At 45.3% G+C, this 18,513-nt stretch overlaps 1 protein-coding gene across 1 annotated transcript in view; it reads right to left on the reverse strand.

The window, feature by feature from the left end:
• Positions 1 to 8,277: 8,277 nt before the first annotated feature.
• The window catches only part of LOC119179008 (cytosolic Fe-S cluster assembly factor narfl), a 40,377-nt gene continuing 30,141 nt past the window's right edge, over positions 8,278 to 18,513 (reverse strand). Inside the window, exon 11 of the mRNA XM_037430091.2 lies at positions 8,278 to 9,136. Within this exon, the coding sequence (XP_037285988.2) occupies positions 8,880 to 9,136 (257 nt within the window). The 3' untranslated portion in view covers positions 8,278 to 8,879. The remainder of the gene's footprint in view (positions 9,137 to 18,513) is intronic.

The following is an 18,513-nucleotide window of genomic DNA, read 5'->3' on the forward strand; positions in this document are numbered from 1 at the left end:
GCATGGAGGTATGGCAGGGGAAAGAAAATACATCACACGCGCCTAGTGACCCTTGAGCACTTCCTTTCTTGCTCTCTCTTTTAGGGGCGAAGCCTGCTCTCTCTTTTTTGCTTTATTTTTTAGGTGCGAGTCTGTCCTTTCTCCGATGGTGTATGTAGCCACCAGTGGCACATACCCGAAAGAGCGGTCCTTAGAATGTCCGCTGGATGGCGGCACTTGTAAATGATGAACACAAGATGAAAAGATGTGAGATGGCTGTACTTGAAGTGTTAAGTACAGCCATCTACCAGATATACACTTTTACAGCCAGCCAGATATACACTTTTTTGTTCATTGCGAATACTTCGAAATTTTCAATATTTTAAATTAGAATAGAAGCAAATTTGAACATTCCTCTATTCGTTCGAATACTCGAAGCATTCTAATATTCACACAAGTCTACTTTTCACAAATACAATGGGAAGGAAGGAGCACTGCTGCATGCAGACCGTCGTATGGATGCCAGGGCACACAGGTATCCATATCACTTTTCTATTCACTTGTGCGAGTAACGTATAGAATAAATATGCAGCAAAATACTATACGCTACTGCTTTATTTTTCATGTGAGCGCTGCCACAGACGCCAGAATATCGAGCCTTCATTTGTGCTCTATATTTCCTGCATCGTTAGACATGGGGTGGGAGTGAAAACTGTTCGCAGCAAAGAGTCACCCTTTTCACTTAATTTTTTACAACGCCATATGAGTATTGGTCGAATTGAGGTTTGAGACCATTCACCTGGCGCTTGCGTGTTTCCTCTCATGTAGCTCCCCGATAGTACATATGCATTTTTAAGAAATCTACCAGTGGATTTGCAAGTGCGAGATATTGCAGAACTGATGTCCCTAGTTTAGTGCCCCTGTGCTTTTAGTTATTAAGTATTTCACACTTAAGCCGCAGTCTGCTGGCCTCCTGGCTAGCTCACATGGTAGAGTGACCATCTCGTCAAGGCACTAGTCCAGGGTAGATAGATATCTTGGGCCAGGAGAAAGGTTTTTTCAACTGGAACGCTTACTTGCCAAGAGTTTCATGTGAACTTGTTTTGTGGGTTCATGTACCAAAGAGGCATACAACTGCCCTTTTCTTTCATTGTTAAGTGAAAAACACCACTGTATTGATAGTCAACAGCACGAAAGGAGGCTGAATAAGGTTGGCCAAATGGCAAGTGTTTTATTTCAAATGCAATGCAAGTGTGTTCAAAAGGGCACATAATTACATGACATGAAAATGCATGCAACAATTCTGTGGATACCTTCAACTTGCATTGCCACTCGTGCATTTGCTCGACTTATGTCACAAATGTCAGTTTTTAAGGAGAGATGTGATTGGAAAAAGAAAGTTGCGCTAATCTGTAGCCTGGAGCAATGAAATTTTTACTGTACTAGATATATATAAGCTTTAAGGCTGATTTCAAATAAGCAATTAGTTTTATAGTAGGTTGCACAGTTTCCGTTTTGTGCCATGGCAATGTCTAAAGTTCATTACATTTTGGGCAATCTTTTTATGCCACTAAACATTTATGGTACTGAGCCATTAATAGCTCATATCGCTCCAAATTAACTGTAGACTGCAAATAACTATCAAGAAAGTGCTTATAAGACATAATAATGGACAAAAAATTGTAATGTGAGAATTCTTAGAATCCTGAGCCCATATGACAATTGGGCTCAGGATTCCTATGGTAATTGCTTACTTAAGGTTCAAAATAATTATACAGGCAATATTAAAATTTAAGCAAGATAATTGTACCCTTCACATGTTAAGAAATATGTGAGCGAAATTTCATCCCGATCGGGCTATCAGAAGTTTTGAAAACAAGATGTCCTAACACAAGAAGTTGCCCAAAAGTTTATCTTGAGGAAAATGCATTTTAAAGGTAGACTAAGTGAAAGGTCGTCTATGCTGGAAGGAAATGTCTATTTTAAACGATTTCTTCCATCATGAGAGCGTGGCAATCTTTGTTATTTTGAGTATGTAGCTTTAATGAATTCATTATGCAAAATGAAATGGCCAGCAACCAAGTGACAATTTCAAGGAAACTGTGGACAATGAGCTCTTTTTAGTTTTCAGTAGCCACATTGTGCTATTTAAAAGCAATTTTAACCTGCTCCAAGTTTAATTACAATCTTCAGTATTTTTGTTGTGAAAGTAGAGAAACTAAATTTGTGACAGCAAATAAAGACTAGAAATATGAAATTTCTGAGAAAACTTGCACTTCTCAACTCGCATCTCCCCTAAATACTGAGGGAGCTTCTAGACGCGTAAAAAACACCACAAGAAGAAAGACCCACAGAGAAAGAGCGTCAACTCGCAGCTGATTTATTCGCAGTAGAAAATATATAGCCACACCATACATGTGCAAAGCACACTGCATCACCTAGTCATATGACTACTAATAAAAACTGAGGACATTCGATAGGCATATTTAATCAAGCAATGAAGCTCAAGAATGGTTGGTTGATTAGATATGCCTATCGAATTTCCTCAGTTTTTATTAGTAGTCATATGACTAGGTGATGCAGTGTGCTTTGCACATGTATGGTGTGGCTATATACTTTCTACTGCGAATAAATCAGCTGCGAGTTGACGCTCTTTCTCTGTGTGTCTTTCTTCTTGTGGTGTTTTTTATGCGTCTAAAAGCTCCCTCAGTATGACGAACCAACTAGCCCAGCAACAAGTCCCCAAATATTTTGGTACCAACTTTTCCAAGTAGTGAATCTGTACTAGCATTGAAAATTTTGCGAACTCTGAACGCTGTCGCCAATTTGGCAGTGAGAAGCAAGCATTCAACCGGACTGTCTACATCGTGAACGGGGTAAATCAACCTCATTTAAGCGCCCCTCTTACAAAATATGCGATGATCCACATCACATATCCAAGTGCTCCGATGGCAGGACACCTGGGGTTTTCACGCACCTAACACCGCGTGCGGCAACGGTTCTTTTGGCCTGGCCTGTATAAATTTGTGCGACGCTATGTCGCTGCTTGCGAGCGCTGCCAGCGTTGCAAACGTCCTGCTCTCCGTATGGCTGGCCTGCTCAAACTTATCGACATTCCCCCGGAACCATTCTTTCGCGTCGTTGTCGACTTGCTAGGTCCTTTCCCGACGTCCTTGTCAGGCAACAAATGGATCGCTGTCGAACTGACTATGCGACCAGATACGCTATAACTTGTGCCTTGCCAAGTAGCTGCGCTACAGATGTCGCAGACTTTCTACTGAATGACGTCATTCGGCGGTATGGGGCTCTGCGCCAGTTTCTGGCGGATCATGGCCGCTGCTTTCTCACAAAAGTTATCGGGAAAATCCTCCGTAGCTGCTCTACCGAACATCATCTTACTACTGCCTACCATTCGCAGACCAACGGTCTCACAGAGCGCCTCAACCGAACTCTTACAGACATGTTGTCCATGTACGTCTCTTCTGACCACCGTGAATGGGACGCAATGCTCCCCTACGTTACGTTTACATACAATTTGTCAAGGCATGACACCGCCGGCTATTCTCCGTTCTTTCTTCTGTACGGCCGCAACCCTGCGTTGCCATTCGCCACACTCCTTCCTTCTGAACCACCGGCGTATGCTCAGGACGTTGCTTCTCGAGCCCATGTCGCTCGCAAAATCGCGCACACTAGGCTCACTGCTTCTAAGGCCTCACAAAAAGTCCGCTACGATGACTGGCACCGTGATGTTGACTACCCTGCTGACTCTCGTCCTACTTTGGACGCCGCATCGTCGTGAAGGCTTGTGCCAGAAGCTCCTCCCACAATACACAGAGCCCTACAAAGTTCTCCACAAGGTCATCAACGTCGACTACCTCATCACTCCCGTTAAACCACACTCGTCTTCTGCCACACCACCTACTGATGTTGTTCATGTGTCACGACTAAAACGGTACTATACTGCCACTCCTGATTGACTTAGAGACGCCGTGACGGCGCTTCGGCAGCCGGGGGGGATGTTACAAGGCAGTGGGCGTGGCCCCACTGTCATAGACGAATCAAAGAGGAAGAAGCGGATAGGCTGGCAGCCCTGGTAGTTCTCACCTACTTGTAAATATTGGAAATACACTCATTTCTTTCTTCCGTGTGTTTATAATCCCCATAACAATATCCTCTTTCTTAAAAGAGTACTGATAACAGTTTGCAAAGGCGAGTATAGTCTGCCATAAAAATCTTCTATATAGGCGATTTTTCGCAGATGGTTTGTTCAGTCAAAACTAGATGGCGTCACAACACCGTGGCCATCTTCCTACCATGGCCGTCCTTCTGCCATAGCCTTCTGCAGCACTGCTCAACATCTGTTTTGTGCAGATGCTATGGGGGCACCTATGGGTGCAGTTTTCTTCCGCCTTGATTTTACCATGTCATCGCCCTGCGCTGTGTTGGCCGTAAGCTCACAACACATGGATTTACTTGCTTTATATTTACCTCTCTGAAGCTTCGAGAGTGATATATTCATTGGTATTTTGTAGTGTTTTCAAGACTCATTCTCAAATTCTCCGAGATTAGGCTTAGCAAGCATGACTAAATATACACAGGTGATTTCCTCAATAAAAACAAAACACACCTGATGCTTTGTCCCCAGTGTGAGACGAAACGAAGCTGATTCCACTATTTATTTTTGCTGCGACGACAGTAGGCACGTGGCAAACATGAGTTTAAATCGAAGAGGGCGGTCACGTCTGTGTGGGTGCTGCCATGTTGGCCTCTAGCCACCTGCTACGGCCACGGCCACTTCACTGGCCCAATGTGTTGGCTGCGGCAACTGACTGGGAGAAGGCTAGTTATGGTCGCGTGATCAAACATGGTAACACTCGTGTATTGCAGCCGAAAATTGTCTATATGAAGACGCCTCTGAGCAAGCGTGACGCTCAGTAAATGGTGATATTTTCTTATTGCCATAGCAATTATATGAACACTCCCGGCTCAATTTCGCCGCCAGCGTCGGCATCGACGTCGCCTTAATTCATTGTATATGTATCTATATATATAAAAACGCAACAAGAATTAATCCAGGAACAGACTCCGGTGGGCGGAATCGAAATTCGGATCTCTGAATCGTGAGTGCGAGACGTTAGCCACTAAGTCACGAAGGAGCACCTTCTTCAATGTTTGAACGGCAAGCTATTTAAATCTACCACTTACCACTCGTGGTGGTGATCTTGAGGGGAACTATCATGTTTTCGGCGTTACCAGCGATATGGCGCAAAGATTACGTGTTGCCACATCGCCATGACGCAGCGGCGCGCGCTTTTTATTTCCCACGTGTATATTATCTCCCATGCGTGCCCATGCTTATCTTGCAGTGGGGACAATCATACACCTTGGGCTTTAACCGGAACGATTCAGTTTGAATCACCGGGTGCACAAAGGTCACTGCAATCCTTTCACAGTCTCCGTTTGCAAAAAGAGTGCACTTTTTAGACAAAGCGAAATAACAACCAAGATGCTTATTTGCGTTCATTTGTATGTGTGAGTACGTTTCGTGCGTGAGAAACGCGGGGCGTGTTTCAATCTGCTTGCCATTCTATCGTGACCTTCCAATTTGTTGCTATCACATTCATTGCATCGCCTTTGCGGCAAAGCTGCGACTTTTTTTACATCAAGTTTGATTTTTGCATGGCACACCTATCAACATTGACACTATCATGATGTCAGGTTACAGTGTCGACTCTAGTGACTCCATGCTCCAGTATGATTAGTTGTGACGACACCAAGTACCAGAGCATTCAATATGGCCACTTGAGCTTCACCAAATACACTCAACATGGCCGCTTGTGCATCACCAAGGAGCCATTGAGCGGCTACGCCATAATGTCTTGCACGAGCATGCAAGAAGCTCATATTATGTTGTGACGTTAGGATACACTAGGAACTGAAATTAGCTTTGAACAACATTGTAAGAACTTAAAGAGTGCAATTATACTTAGAAGTACATTTTCTAGGCAGTTAAAGGCCTTTCCTTGGATGCAAAAAAAAATGACAAATGAAAATTTTTGCATCAGTACCCCTTTAAGAAGAAGTTTGTTCTTTTGCATAAAATAGTTATCACAGCTGAACTCTTGTGTTGCTATGACGAAGGGCGTTAGTTTGATTCCCATTTACAGTATTTCTATATCAGGATGAAATGGGGACACTTGAGCATTTAGTTAGGAGCACGTTAAAGAATCAGGTGATTTAATTTAATTGATATGTGGGGTTTAACATCCCAAAACCACCATATGATTATGAGATACGCTGTAGTGAAGGGCTCCAGAAATTTTGACTACCTGAGGTTCTTTAATGTGCACCCAAATCTGAGCACATGGGCCTACATCACTTCTGCCTCCATCGGAAATGCAGCCACTGCAGCAAGAATTAGATCTCGCGACCTGCGGGTCAGCAGCTGAGTACCTTAGCCACTAGACCACCGAGGCGGGGTTAAAAATCCAGGTGATGAAAACTTTACTTACCTGGAGTCACTTCACCATGCCTCATGATCATATTGTGGTTTTGGAACATAAAACCATAGAAATTTTTTTTCTTTAAGCCAAGCTGTTCGACAAGACGTTCAGATTGCTCTGTTTATGATTTTCAAGGTCATTGCTTTATAACTATTTTACCACATCGCCTGTTCCCTTTCCTCTCTTTGTATTGGACGGTTGCACTGCAATCTCTCAAAGTGTCATTTAATGCACAAGGATACGTGCAATCTCCCTCAACTTAATGTCACTTTCCACAGCCTCGTTCTGTTCTGTAGCTTAGTTTTCTGGGTGACAGGGCTAACCAAGCTGTTAATCGCAGCTCTTCTTCATCACATGTAACCACTTTAATATGTACTATCAGCGTGAAGCATTCGTAATGGTATTGTCCGTGCCGTCCGGTCATCACCCTTGACAGGCGCACACATGCACAGAGCTGCCGAACTTGTGCACATATGTCAGTGGTGATGACTAAAGTGCACGCAATATATCTTTCTAATGCTTGCCACTGTTTGCATTTTGACACCAATAGTACTTTTGTTTATTGGCTATGCGATCTAAGAATCCAAACGTATCTGTTACCTTTGCATGACTTTATTTCCCTTGAATATCCCTTTAACCATGGTCACCTTAATAAATTACACTCAAACGTTACAGCAAAGTTCTATCTTACACAAAAATAAGTTCGCTATACCTGAAAAATTGTTATAAAGGTATGTTCATAACACTATATCCACTGCAAGACTATTTTTCATTTATTTCATTATAACCAATATTTCATTGTATATGGGTTCATTATATAGAGGGTTGAGTGTACAGCGACAACAAGCATGTGAAGCCTTGTTGTTAATTTATAATTTTATAGCCATCATACCTGGCATAATTGTTACATAAACACAAATTTTGCTGTGTCATAACTACTTAACGACCACAGCGATCCAACAACTGACATTATTTAAATGTACGCTCATACTCACTGAATGTCAACATTCTATTTGCAGGAAGCATGTGCCAGAATTTTGAGTTTTGTAATGATAAAATATTATTTAGTTTTAAGTGAACCACAGACAACACTCAATATCAGGTTTTTCCTAAATCAGATACAGCAATAATCTGCATTCCATGCCTGATTAAATCATAAGAAAAGCATTTTTTTTAGCTTCAGCTTGCAAAAAAACAAAAGAAACTTCGCCTAAATATTTTCACATCACACTTAAACTTGTAAGACTAATTGCTAACTAAACATGAATTAACCATTCTCTCTCATACAATTGGCAAATGTTTATTTAAAATTGTTAATTTGCGAAGTGTGTATACTCTCCCATTATATAACAATAATGGTACATTTGGCTAATTAAAATCAATGATGGGTCTTTTCAGGGTAGGTAGTCTGCACATGCGAGCCGGCGGCGACGTGGCATGCGCCACAATATTTGGTGGCCAAAATGGAACGACAGGTGCATGCGACATCCGGTATCGCGAACTTGCCGATGTTTGCCCCAAAGAAAGGTGCGGTGCGAATGCAGGCCTCCGAGATTGCCTACCGGTGCACGACGAATGATTTAGGGGGCCAGGGGCCATCAGTTTCGATTTCAGCAGCCTCCACAGGAGCTGCTGTTTATACCTGGAAAAGGCCTCTTATATAAATGTTCAGCTGCTTCTATTAGAACACTTGGAGACATCAGCATGCGCACAAACGTTGTTGAGCGGGGGGGGGGGGGAGACGTAATCATCTAATTTTGATGCTTGAAAGTCCTATGATCAATAGGGCAGATCGTTCGGAGAAGCATTTCATCACTTTATTTTCACCTTTGCATCTATTGCGAAAGTTTTTGTTTTTCTTTTCTTACAGATTGAGAGGGGAGATGGGGGAAAGGTCAAAACTTCGCTACCCATCTCTGCCTCCCCTAAGGGGGAACTCTCCTCATGCCTATCTTTGGAGGGACTCATACCCGCAGCCTGGGAGTAGAACAGTAATGTCAGCATGAGTAGAATTCCAGGAACATGGCTGCGACAGCTTCCGCAGAAGCTGCATCTGCTGCAACACCATTTCAACGGCAATGCCTTGGAGCATTTTTGTTTCGTTTTCTTCGTTTTTCTGCGACAGACGTACACTGACATGTTCTCCGTTTCAGCCTCCGATTGGCTAGGATCTTCACATCCGGCTCGTTCACGCTTCCTCTGGCCTCGATCAGGAGCGTAGGATCGTACCGCTGTGATTCGAGTAGAGGATAGCAGGCAGCAACTCAAAGCACTGTCGTATTCCAACGAGTAGGTTTTGCCTTAGAAATGTGGTTCACCTGCTAACGTGTGTTGCAAATATGTCTGTACACAACACTCTCGTTCACGCATGCGACAACGCACGTAAGAGCGACGATGTCACCAACGGATGTTGAGCGCGTTTGTCGTCTTCTCCAGGGCGTGGTAAGTAGTTCTCAACAGCGTTGCATCACCACCACCGCCAGTTCCACCTAGTGGGTTCTCGAGGCCCAGCCAGTCATGGTACACGTCTAGTACAGCCTTGTTGATGCCCGGTGGCTGACACTGCACTGCGTTGTATGCGTCTTCGACACGCTTCAACAATGCCCTCGAGTCACCGTCGTCCGGTCGCAACTGCGCTCCGCCGTTGAGGCAACCTACACGCATAAAAACATTTAAAAGATATTCAAGAAAAACACGAAAAAAAAAACGGAGATAAAAGCATTGAATACATGTGGTCTATCATATGTGCAGTGTATATTTGACACAAGGAGCGTTGTGGCAAGACATTACTTTGGTAATTTAAACTCCACTGGGGATCACCCAGAAGAGAAAAAGACGGGACGAACCCAGCGCTGAACCTGTCTTTTTCTACTGCGGTGTTTTATCCCCAGCACAGTTTAAAATTTCAAAACAATAATTTGACACAGCTTTGAACAGACGGCTGTACAGCTGGACATTTCTAGGTGTGCACTGCCTACACGCCACCCATGCTGGCGATGCGGGCCGACATGGCAGCAACTGTAGATGCCAGAACAGTGTCAAGCACCACCATTTCAAATACTGCAAGGCACAAAAGTTTGCAGGATCTGCAGCGCATGGCAGAGCAACAGACATCTGCATTTCTATGCAACTTACTGTAACACAGCTTGGTGCTAAGGCCATGGTCACAGTGATTAGCTTCGCCAAAGCATCTTTGCCGGAAATAATTGCGGAGGCCACGGCTGTCTAGTGTCAACACCATGTTGTATGACGCTAGATGGCACAGCGATGCAATTTTCCATCGCTCTGGCACATGCTGCAAATCACGCAACGTTTTTCGACCGACAGCACAATCTACAGCAAAGGCAGCGCTCATATCATAACAGAGAATTGAAATAAGGAATGTCACATTCAAAAGGCATCTTTATTTGTCAGCTTCGGCTGTCTAAGAAAGAAATGACAAGGAATGACTCGCATGAGTATATAGAACACCAGTGTCTGGGCATTGTTCTGCGTTCTGCGAGCACAAGAAGAGAAAGCTGCACGCTATGTATCATTTGCCAGTGTCCACATATTGCTAGATGTGGTAACACACACACACTACATACATACATATATATATATATATATATATATATTGAAATACAACGGTTCAGCTGACACTTTATTCAAGCAACAGCAAGATGGCTCCGATGATGAAGAGGAACAGGGCGAAAACTGATGATGATTATTGACAGATGAGGAAGATTACGTTCAATGAATTCTTACGCTAATTTCCCCCGTCGACGGAAGCGGCCAGGCTGGCCGCTTCTGTCGACGGGGGAAATTAAGTGTTGAAAGTGTCGATAAATCGACACTTACAATGCTGTACATCCGAACATACACTTCACACACACATACTCGCAAGTAACCATACATTTTCTTGATGTTCCCATAACAATAGAAGAAGACAAGCTCTCTACAACCCTATATCGCAAACCAATGGATCGACAACAATACCTCCATTACCAAAGCGATCACCCGTGTCACTGTAAAAACAGTATTTCATACAGCCAGGCTCACCGGTTTAAGCGAATCTACTCAAGAGTCGCTGATTTTGACACGAGCTCACGGAGGCTAAAACTTATGCTCCAGAAACAAAAATACCCTCCACATGTAATTGATGACGGTGTTCAAAAAGCGAGAAAACTGAAGCGTAATGACTTACTTACGAAGCGACCACCGCAAGAAGACCCGCAACGAACAAACCTCTGCTTGACTTAGAACACAAACTTCCCCAATGTAAACAAAATCCTTAAACGACATTACAACATTCTGGAACAAAGCGAACGTCTGAAAAGCGCATTCCCATCCGCTCCAGGCCTTCCCTCCATCCACTTTTTTTTGGGCTTATATGTGAATTTAGAAGTAGGAGCGACAGTCAGCGCCATCTATAAGCCAAACAACGAGTGTGAAAACACTCTTATGCGTATGTTTGGCGTCACGTAGCACGTGAACTTATTATGAGCGGGCAGCTGATTAATTGTCCCTCTCATACAACCTAAACACACCAAGTCTGCCATTACGAGACCCTCGTTCAATGAAATAAGGGAAAGAAGTGTATACCTAAGGGCTCGTTTTTCCGTGTTTTAACACAATATTAATGAGATTTAACAGACAGTAATGCCAAGGAATGTACAGGGGAAGTTATTATAACCAACGGAATGTAAATAAAAAAGAAAGAAAAGTGGATGAAAAAATAACCAACCGTGGGCAGGAATCGAACCTACGACCTTCGAATAATGCGTTCGATGCTCTAACCACTGAGCTACCACAGCGGCCTTCCCTCCATCCACTTTTTTGGGCTGATATGTGAATTTAGAAGTAGGAGCGACAGTCAGCGCCATCTATAAGCCAAACAACGAGTGAAAACACTCTTATGCGTATGTTTGGCGTCACGTAGCACATGAACTTATTATGAGCGGGCAGCTGATTAATTGTCCCTCTTATACAACCTAAACACACCAAGTCTGCCATTACGAGACCCTCGTTCAATGAAATAAGGGAAAGAAGTGTATACCTAAGGGCTCGTTTTTCCGTGTTTTAACACAATATTAATAAGATTTAACAGACAGTAATGCCAAGGAATGTACAGGGGAAGTTATTATAACCAATGGAATGTAAATAAGGAGAAAGAAAAGTGGATGAAAAAATAACCAACCGTGGGCAAAAATCGAACCTACGACCTTCGAATAACGCGTTCGATGCTCTAACCACTGAGCTACCACAGCGGCTTTCCCTCCATCCACTTTTTTGGGCTTATATGTGAATTTAGAAGTAGGAGCGACAGTCAGCGCCATCTATAAGCCAAACAACGAGTGTGAAAACACTCTTATGCGTATGTTTGGCGTCACGTAGCATGTGAACTTATTATGAGCGGGCAGCTGATTAATTGTCCCTCTTATACAACCTAAACACACCAAGTCTGCCACTACGAGACCCTTGTTCAATGAAATAAGGGAAAGAAGTGTATACCTAAGGGCTCGTTTTTCCGTGTTTTAACACAATATTAATGAGATTTAACAGACAGTAATGCCAAGGAATGTACAGGGGAAGTTATTATAACCAATGGAATGTAAATAAGAAGAAAGAAAAGTGGATGAAAAAATAACCAACCGTGGGCAGGAATCGAACCTACGACCTTCGAATAACGCGTTCGATGCTCTAACCACTGAGCTACCACAGCGGCCTTCCCTCCATCCACTTTTTTGGGCTTATATGTGAATTTAGAAGTAAGAGCGACAGTCAGCGCCATCTATAAGCCAAACAACGAGTGTGAAAACACTCTTATGCGTATGTTTGGCGTCACTATATTTATGAGATTTAACAGACAGTAATGCCAAGGAATGTACAGGGGAAGTTATTATAACCAATCTTCTTATTCTTCTTTCTTCTTATTTACATTCCATTGGTTATAATAACTTCCCCTGTACATTCCTTGGCATTACTGTCTGTTAAATCTCATTATTATTGTGTTAAAACACAGAAAAACAAGCCCTTAGGTATACACTTTTTTCCCTTATTTCATTGAACGAGGGTCGCGTAATGGCAGACTTGGTGTGTTTAGGTTGTATAAGAGGGACAATTAATCAGCTGCCCGCTCATAATAAGTTCATGTGCTACGTGACGCCAAACATACGCATAAGAGTGTTTTCACACTCGTTGTTTGGCTTATAGATGGCGCTGACTGTCGCTCCTACTTCTAAATTCACATATAAGCCCAAAAAAGTGGATGGAGGGAAGGCCGCTGTGGTAGCTCAGTGGTTAGAGCATCGAACGCGTTATTCGAAGGTCGTACGTTCGATTCCTGCCCACGGTTGGTTATTTTTTCATCCACTTTTCTTTCTTCTTATTTACATTCCATTGGTTATAATAACTTCCCCTGTACATTCCTTGGCATTACTGTCTGTTAAATCTCATTAATATTGTGTTGAAACACGGAAAAACGAGCCCTTAGGTATACACTTCTTTCCCTTATTTCATTGAACGAGGGTCTCGTAATGGCAGACTTGGTGTGTTTAGGTTGTATAAGAGGGACAATTAATCAGCTGCCCGCTCATAATAAGTTCACGTGCTACGTGACGCCAAACATACGCATGAAAGTGTTTTCACACTCGTTGTTTGGCTTATACATGGCGCTGACTGTCGCTCCTACTTCTAAATTCACATATAAGCCCCAAAAAGTGGATTGAGGGAAGGCCGCTGTGGTAGCTCAGTGGTTAGAGCATCGAACGCGTTATTCGAAGGTCGTAGGTTCGATTCTTGCCCACGGTTGGTTATTTTTTCATCCACTTTTCTTTCTTCTTATTTACATTCCATAGGTTGTAATAACTTCTCCTGTACATTCCTTGGCATTACTTTCTGTTAAAACTCATATATATATATATATATATATTTATATATATATATATATATATATATATATATATATTGTAAGCACATTCCAAGCATTTGATCGTTCTCACTTGCACATACCCATCATCATCGTTCTCACTTGCACATACCCATCATCATCGTCCTCTCTCTTGGTGTGGTTCTGAGCGGAGCCAGACATCGCAGAATAAACGCTTCTGCTCGCCCTGCCTGCTCGCCGTACCTAGTCTGCCTGCGTCTTTCAGAGTGGTGGAGGTGCTGGGTAAGATCCCGACGTCCTCCTACGTTCATTTCCCACCTGGAGCTCCGATCTGGTCGCCGATTGCACCCAGCCACCCACACAGGTATGCAGACATCGGACCTAACGCCTAGCCCTAACGCTACAGCCCCTACGCCGGCGGCTGCCCGCTCTTCATCTACTGTCACCAGCCCTCAGCGCGAACCGCCCGTGTTCGCGGGTCTTCGCGGTGACGACGTCGAGGAATGGCTTGACCTTTACAACCGTGTGGGTTCAGCCAATCGATGGACCGAAGCAGAGAAACTGAGCTACCTTCCTTTCTATTTGACCAGCGTAGCCAAAACCTGGTATTTTAATCACGAAACTGACTTCGTTGATTGGTCGACCTTTGCCAACAAACTGCGACAAATATTCGGATGCTCATCGGGTCGTTCCGAAGCCGCGAAACAGAAGCTGGCTGTGCGTCTACAACTGGCACATGAGTCGTACACTTCGTATATCGAGGATGTTTTGGCCCTCTGTCGCCGTGCGAATAAAGACATGACGGAAGATGAGCGCGTTCGCCACATCCTTAAAGGAATCGGCCCAATCGCATTCAACGCCTTGGCTGTTGGCAATCCCGCTACGGTTAACGACGTCATTTCGACATGCCAACGCCTTGACCAGTTGCAGTCCCTTCGGCTTCAACAAGACAGTGATCCACGCCTGATGCCTCCCTCTGAATTAAAAACCCTTATCCGCACAATCATCCGGGAAGAACTTCGAGACCTTGAACAGCAGCGGTCCACTGTCGCCTCCGCTCCGTCTCCACCATTCGACCTGCGGAATCTTGTTAAGCAGGAGTTAGCGACAATGGCGACACCGACATCCCCGGTCGCTCCGCCAGCACGCCCGATGCCCACATACGCCGATGTGACGCCCAGGTCGACACCGGCAGCACCGGTTGTTCAAACGGTAATGCCCACATATGCGGAGATCGCTGCGATTCCGCCTGCTCCCGGGGCATCTAGCTCTACGGATACTGCTAGTAGCCATTTGGCTGCTATGCGAGGTGGAATGACTGCTGCACCCTTGTATCCTCAGTGGCGTCAATCCCGTCCTGTTTGCTTTTACTGCGGTATACGAGGCCACATTTCTCGTTACTGCCGTCGCCGCCAGCAAGAGGAACGACGAGGCTATGCTGAGTTCGAACGAGACCGGTTCCGAAGACCAGATCTTTATGCTCCAGACACCTACCCGTCCGCGCAGTACCGGTCTCCGTCTCCTCCAGTGTCCCCTCGTCAACATCAGGAATACCGCTCCTCCAGACGACGCTCTCCATCGCCCTATCGCCGCTCCGCATCGCCGCTTCGTCCAATCATCTCCCGTCCTGTTGACCAATCTTCGGAAAACTAAGGATTGCAGTTTTTGGAGGGAAAACTGCGTCCCGTCGACCAACAAAAATACCTCCTGTTCGCCCAGCTAATATGTTGTCAGTGATTATTGAAGGTATTCCTGTGCAAGCTCTCGTTGACACCGGTGCAACCACTTCTGTTTTGCGTAGTGACTTGTGCTCGCGCCTCCGTAAAGTCAGAACGCCCTATGTGGGACCTGTGTTGCGTGGGGCAAATAACGTGCTGATTCAACCTGACGGACAGTGTACGGCTCGTGTTTCTATTGATGGTATACGTCACCACATCGAGATGATTGTGTTGCCCACGTGCATTCATGAACTTATCCTTGGTTGGGACTTTCTGCATTCTGCTTCCGCTGTTATATCCTTTAAAGAGAACGTCATTCACATAACGGATACAACGGATGCGCCCATTCCAGTTTCATCACCCTCGATCTCCAACTTGGTCATTGTTGAAGACTGCGTCCTGCACCCTGGTCACGAACACGTGATAGCTGTCGCATCTACCCAAGTAACCGACGGTGATGCACTTGTGGCTCCTTCGTTTCGCTGCACCTCCCGTGGAATTCTCGTCGCCTCTTGCCTCCTCCGGTTTTCCTCTGGCTGCGCTTTTCTGCCCGTTTCTAACACAACTGCAGAATCTGTGCTGCTGCCCAAGGGAATGACAGTGGCAAAGATTGACTTCTCTCCATTGACCTCCATCGCGACACTCTGCCCGTCTTCGTCACCAGTACCAGCTCCAGGTTCACGTTCTTTCCCTTTTCGACCTGTCATTGGTTCAGACCTCACACCAAAACAGTCTGAAGCACTATTGGCCCTTTTGGCTAAGCACAAAGCCTGCTTTGATAGCTGTACCACAACACTGAGTCAGACTTCCGCGGCTGTACATCGCATTGAAACCGACGGTTCTCGTGTGATACGCCGTCGCCCATATCGGGTTTCGCAATCAGAGAGAGAAATAATTGAAAAAGAAGTGAACGAGATGCTATCGCGAAATATAATACGACCTTCTTCGAGTTCCTGGGCATCTCCAGTCGTTTTAGTTAAAAAGAAGGATGGCTCTGTTCGTTTTTGCATTGACTACCGCGCGTTAAATAAGATCACACGCAAGGACGTATATCCTATGCCTAGAATTGATGACGCTTTAGACACACTGCAAGGGGCGAACTATTTTTCGAGCCTTGACTTACGATCAGGTTACTGGCAAATCCCCATGAACGAGGCTGACAAAGAAAAAACTGCATTTGCCACACCGGACGGCCTTTATGAATTTAATGTAATGCCATTCGGCTTGTGCAACGCTCCAGCCACGTTTGAGCGAATGATTGATACTGTTCTTCGTGGCCTAAAATGGAAGACCTGCCTCTGTTACTTAGATGATATCGTTGTTTTTTCAAGTACCTTTGCCCAACATCTTCAACGATTAGACGAGGTGCTACAATGTCTCTCCAAGGCTGGCCTTCAGATAAATACAAAGAAGTGTACATTTGCCAGCAAAAGCATCAAAGTCCTCGGTCACGTCGTTTCCAAAGACGGAATCCAACCAGATCCCGAGAAGATCGCAGCTGTGCTACAGTTCCCTCGACCGTCCAACCAAAAGACGTTGCGCAGCTTTCTTGGTCTCGCGTCCTATTTTCGTCGCTTTATACGCAACTTTGCTACCTTAGCGGCTCCGCTAAATAAGTTATTGGCCACTGGTGCTCCTTTCTCATGGTCCAACGACTGCGAATCTGCATTTGAAATTTTGAAAGAACGCCTGACTTCCGGACCAGTGCTGCGCCACTTCGATGAGAGAGCGCCTACCATACTCCATACTGACGCAAGCGCACAAGGCATTGGAGCAGTCCTTCTGCAGCGTGATTCCACCTCTAAAGAGCAGGTTGTGGCCTACGCTAGCCGGACTCTGTCAACAGCTGAGCGGAATTACACCATCACGGAGCAGGAGTGCTTGGCTATCGTATGGTCGATACAGAAATTCCGCCCGTATCTCTACGGTCGGCACTTCACCATCATCACCGACCACCACGCACTCTGTTGGCTTTCATCAATGAAGAATATGTCAGGACGTCTTGCGCGCTGGATACTGCGCTTACAAGAGTACGACTTTACAGTTACGTACAAGTCTGGCAAATGTCATCATGATGCCGACGCGCTGTCCCGGTGCCCACTTTCGCTCTCTCGTGACAATACGTCCACCGCATCGCGTTCGAATGACTCTGACACCCAGCTTGCCTCACAACACGTATCGCTCGCATCGCTGGATCCAATGCAGCTATCTTCGAACTCCGATTTACGTTCACTTCAGCTGGCAGATTCCTACTGTCGGTCTTTCATTGATCGCCTTCGCGGTGTCACTAAACCACCCAACAGCCGCTTGCGACGCCAGCTTCGACAATTTCGCCTTCAAGACGGTGTGCTTAAGCGCTACATTTACCATCCCACCGGTAACAAGTGGGTGCCAGTTCTTCCCCGCTGCCTTCGTCTTCGAGTTTTGGAAGCATTCCACGATGATATTGCTGCCGGTCATCTAGGCTTCCACAAGACCTACGATCGCATCAAGACGCGCTGCTTCTGGCCTGGCTTGTCCACAACGGTGGCCAAATACGTGGGCTCGTGCGCGTTGTGTCAGCACCGCAAGCGATCCACATCCCCGCCTGCTGGTTTCCTTCAGCCTCTTCCCTGTCCCACCACACCATTCGAATTTGTCGGAATAGACTTGTATGGTCCTTTGCCGTTGACACCTTCCGGTCACCGTTGGATCGTCACTGCAGTCGACCATCAAACAAGATACGCCGAGACTTCACCTCTTCATTCTGCTACCGCCACAGAAATCGCCAATTTTTTCTTGAACTCCATCGTCTTGCGCCACGGAGCCCCTCGCGTCCTTTTGAGTGACCGTGGCAAAGCCTTCCTTTCCAAGGTCCTGGATGAAGTCCTGCAGGCGTGCAATACAGTCCATAAAACCACTTCTACATACCATCCGCAAACGAATGGCCTTACCGAGCGCTTCCACCGAACACTCTCTGACATGATATCGATGTACTTGCATCCTGACCACAAAAATTGGGATAACATTTTACCGTTTGTCACCTTCGCATACAATACTGCGGTACAACGATCAACTGGCTACAGCCCGTTTTTTCTCGTGTACGGCCGATCTGCCTCCTCGGTCTTCGACACGGCATTTTTCTTTGCACCGGCTCCAAGCAGTACCTCGCTCCCAGAAGAGTTCGCAGCCCGAGTCACACAATGCCGTGAAATTGCTCGCAAAAACACGGAAGCAACCCAAAAGGAGAGAAAACATCGCTGTGATAAAAAACGACGCGACGTGGCCTTTAATGCTGGCGATAAGGTTTTACTATGGACCCCGGTTCGAGCGTCGGGCCTTTGCGAGAAATTTCTTCACCGGTATGTTGGCCCATACACCGTTGTACGACAGACATCTCCAGTTAACTACCTCGTCACCCCGCTTCAGTCTGTCACTGACCGCCGTCTGCGCAGCACGGAAA

The sequence above is a fragment of the Rhipicephalus microplus genome, chromosome 7 (assembly GCF_043290135.1).
Source record: "Rhipicephalus microplus isolate Deutch F79 chromosome 7, USDA_Rmic, whole genome shotgun sequence".
In the NCBI taxonomy this organism is placed as follows: Eukaryota; Metazoa; Arthropoda; class Arachnida; order Ixodida; family Ixodidae; genus Rhipicephalus; species Rhipicephalus microplus.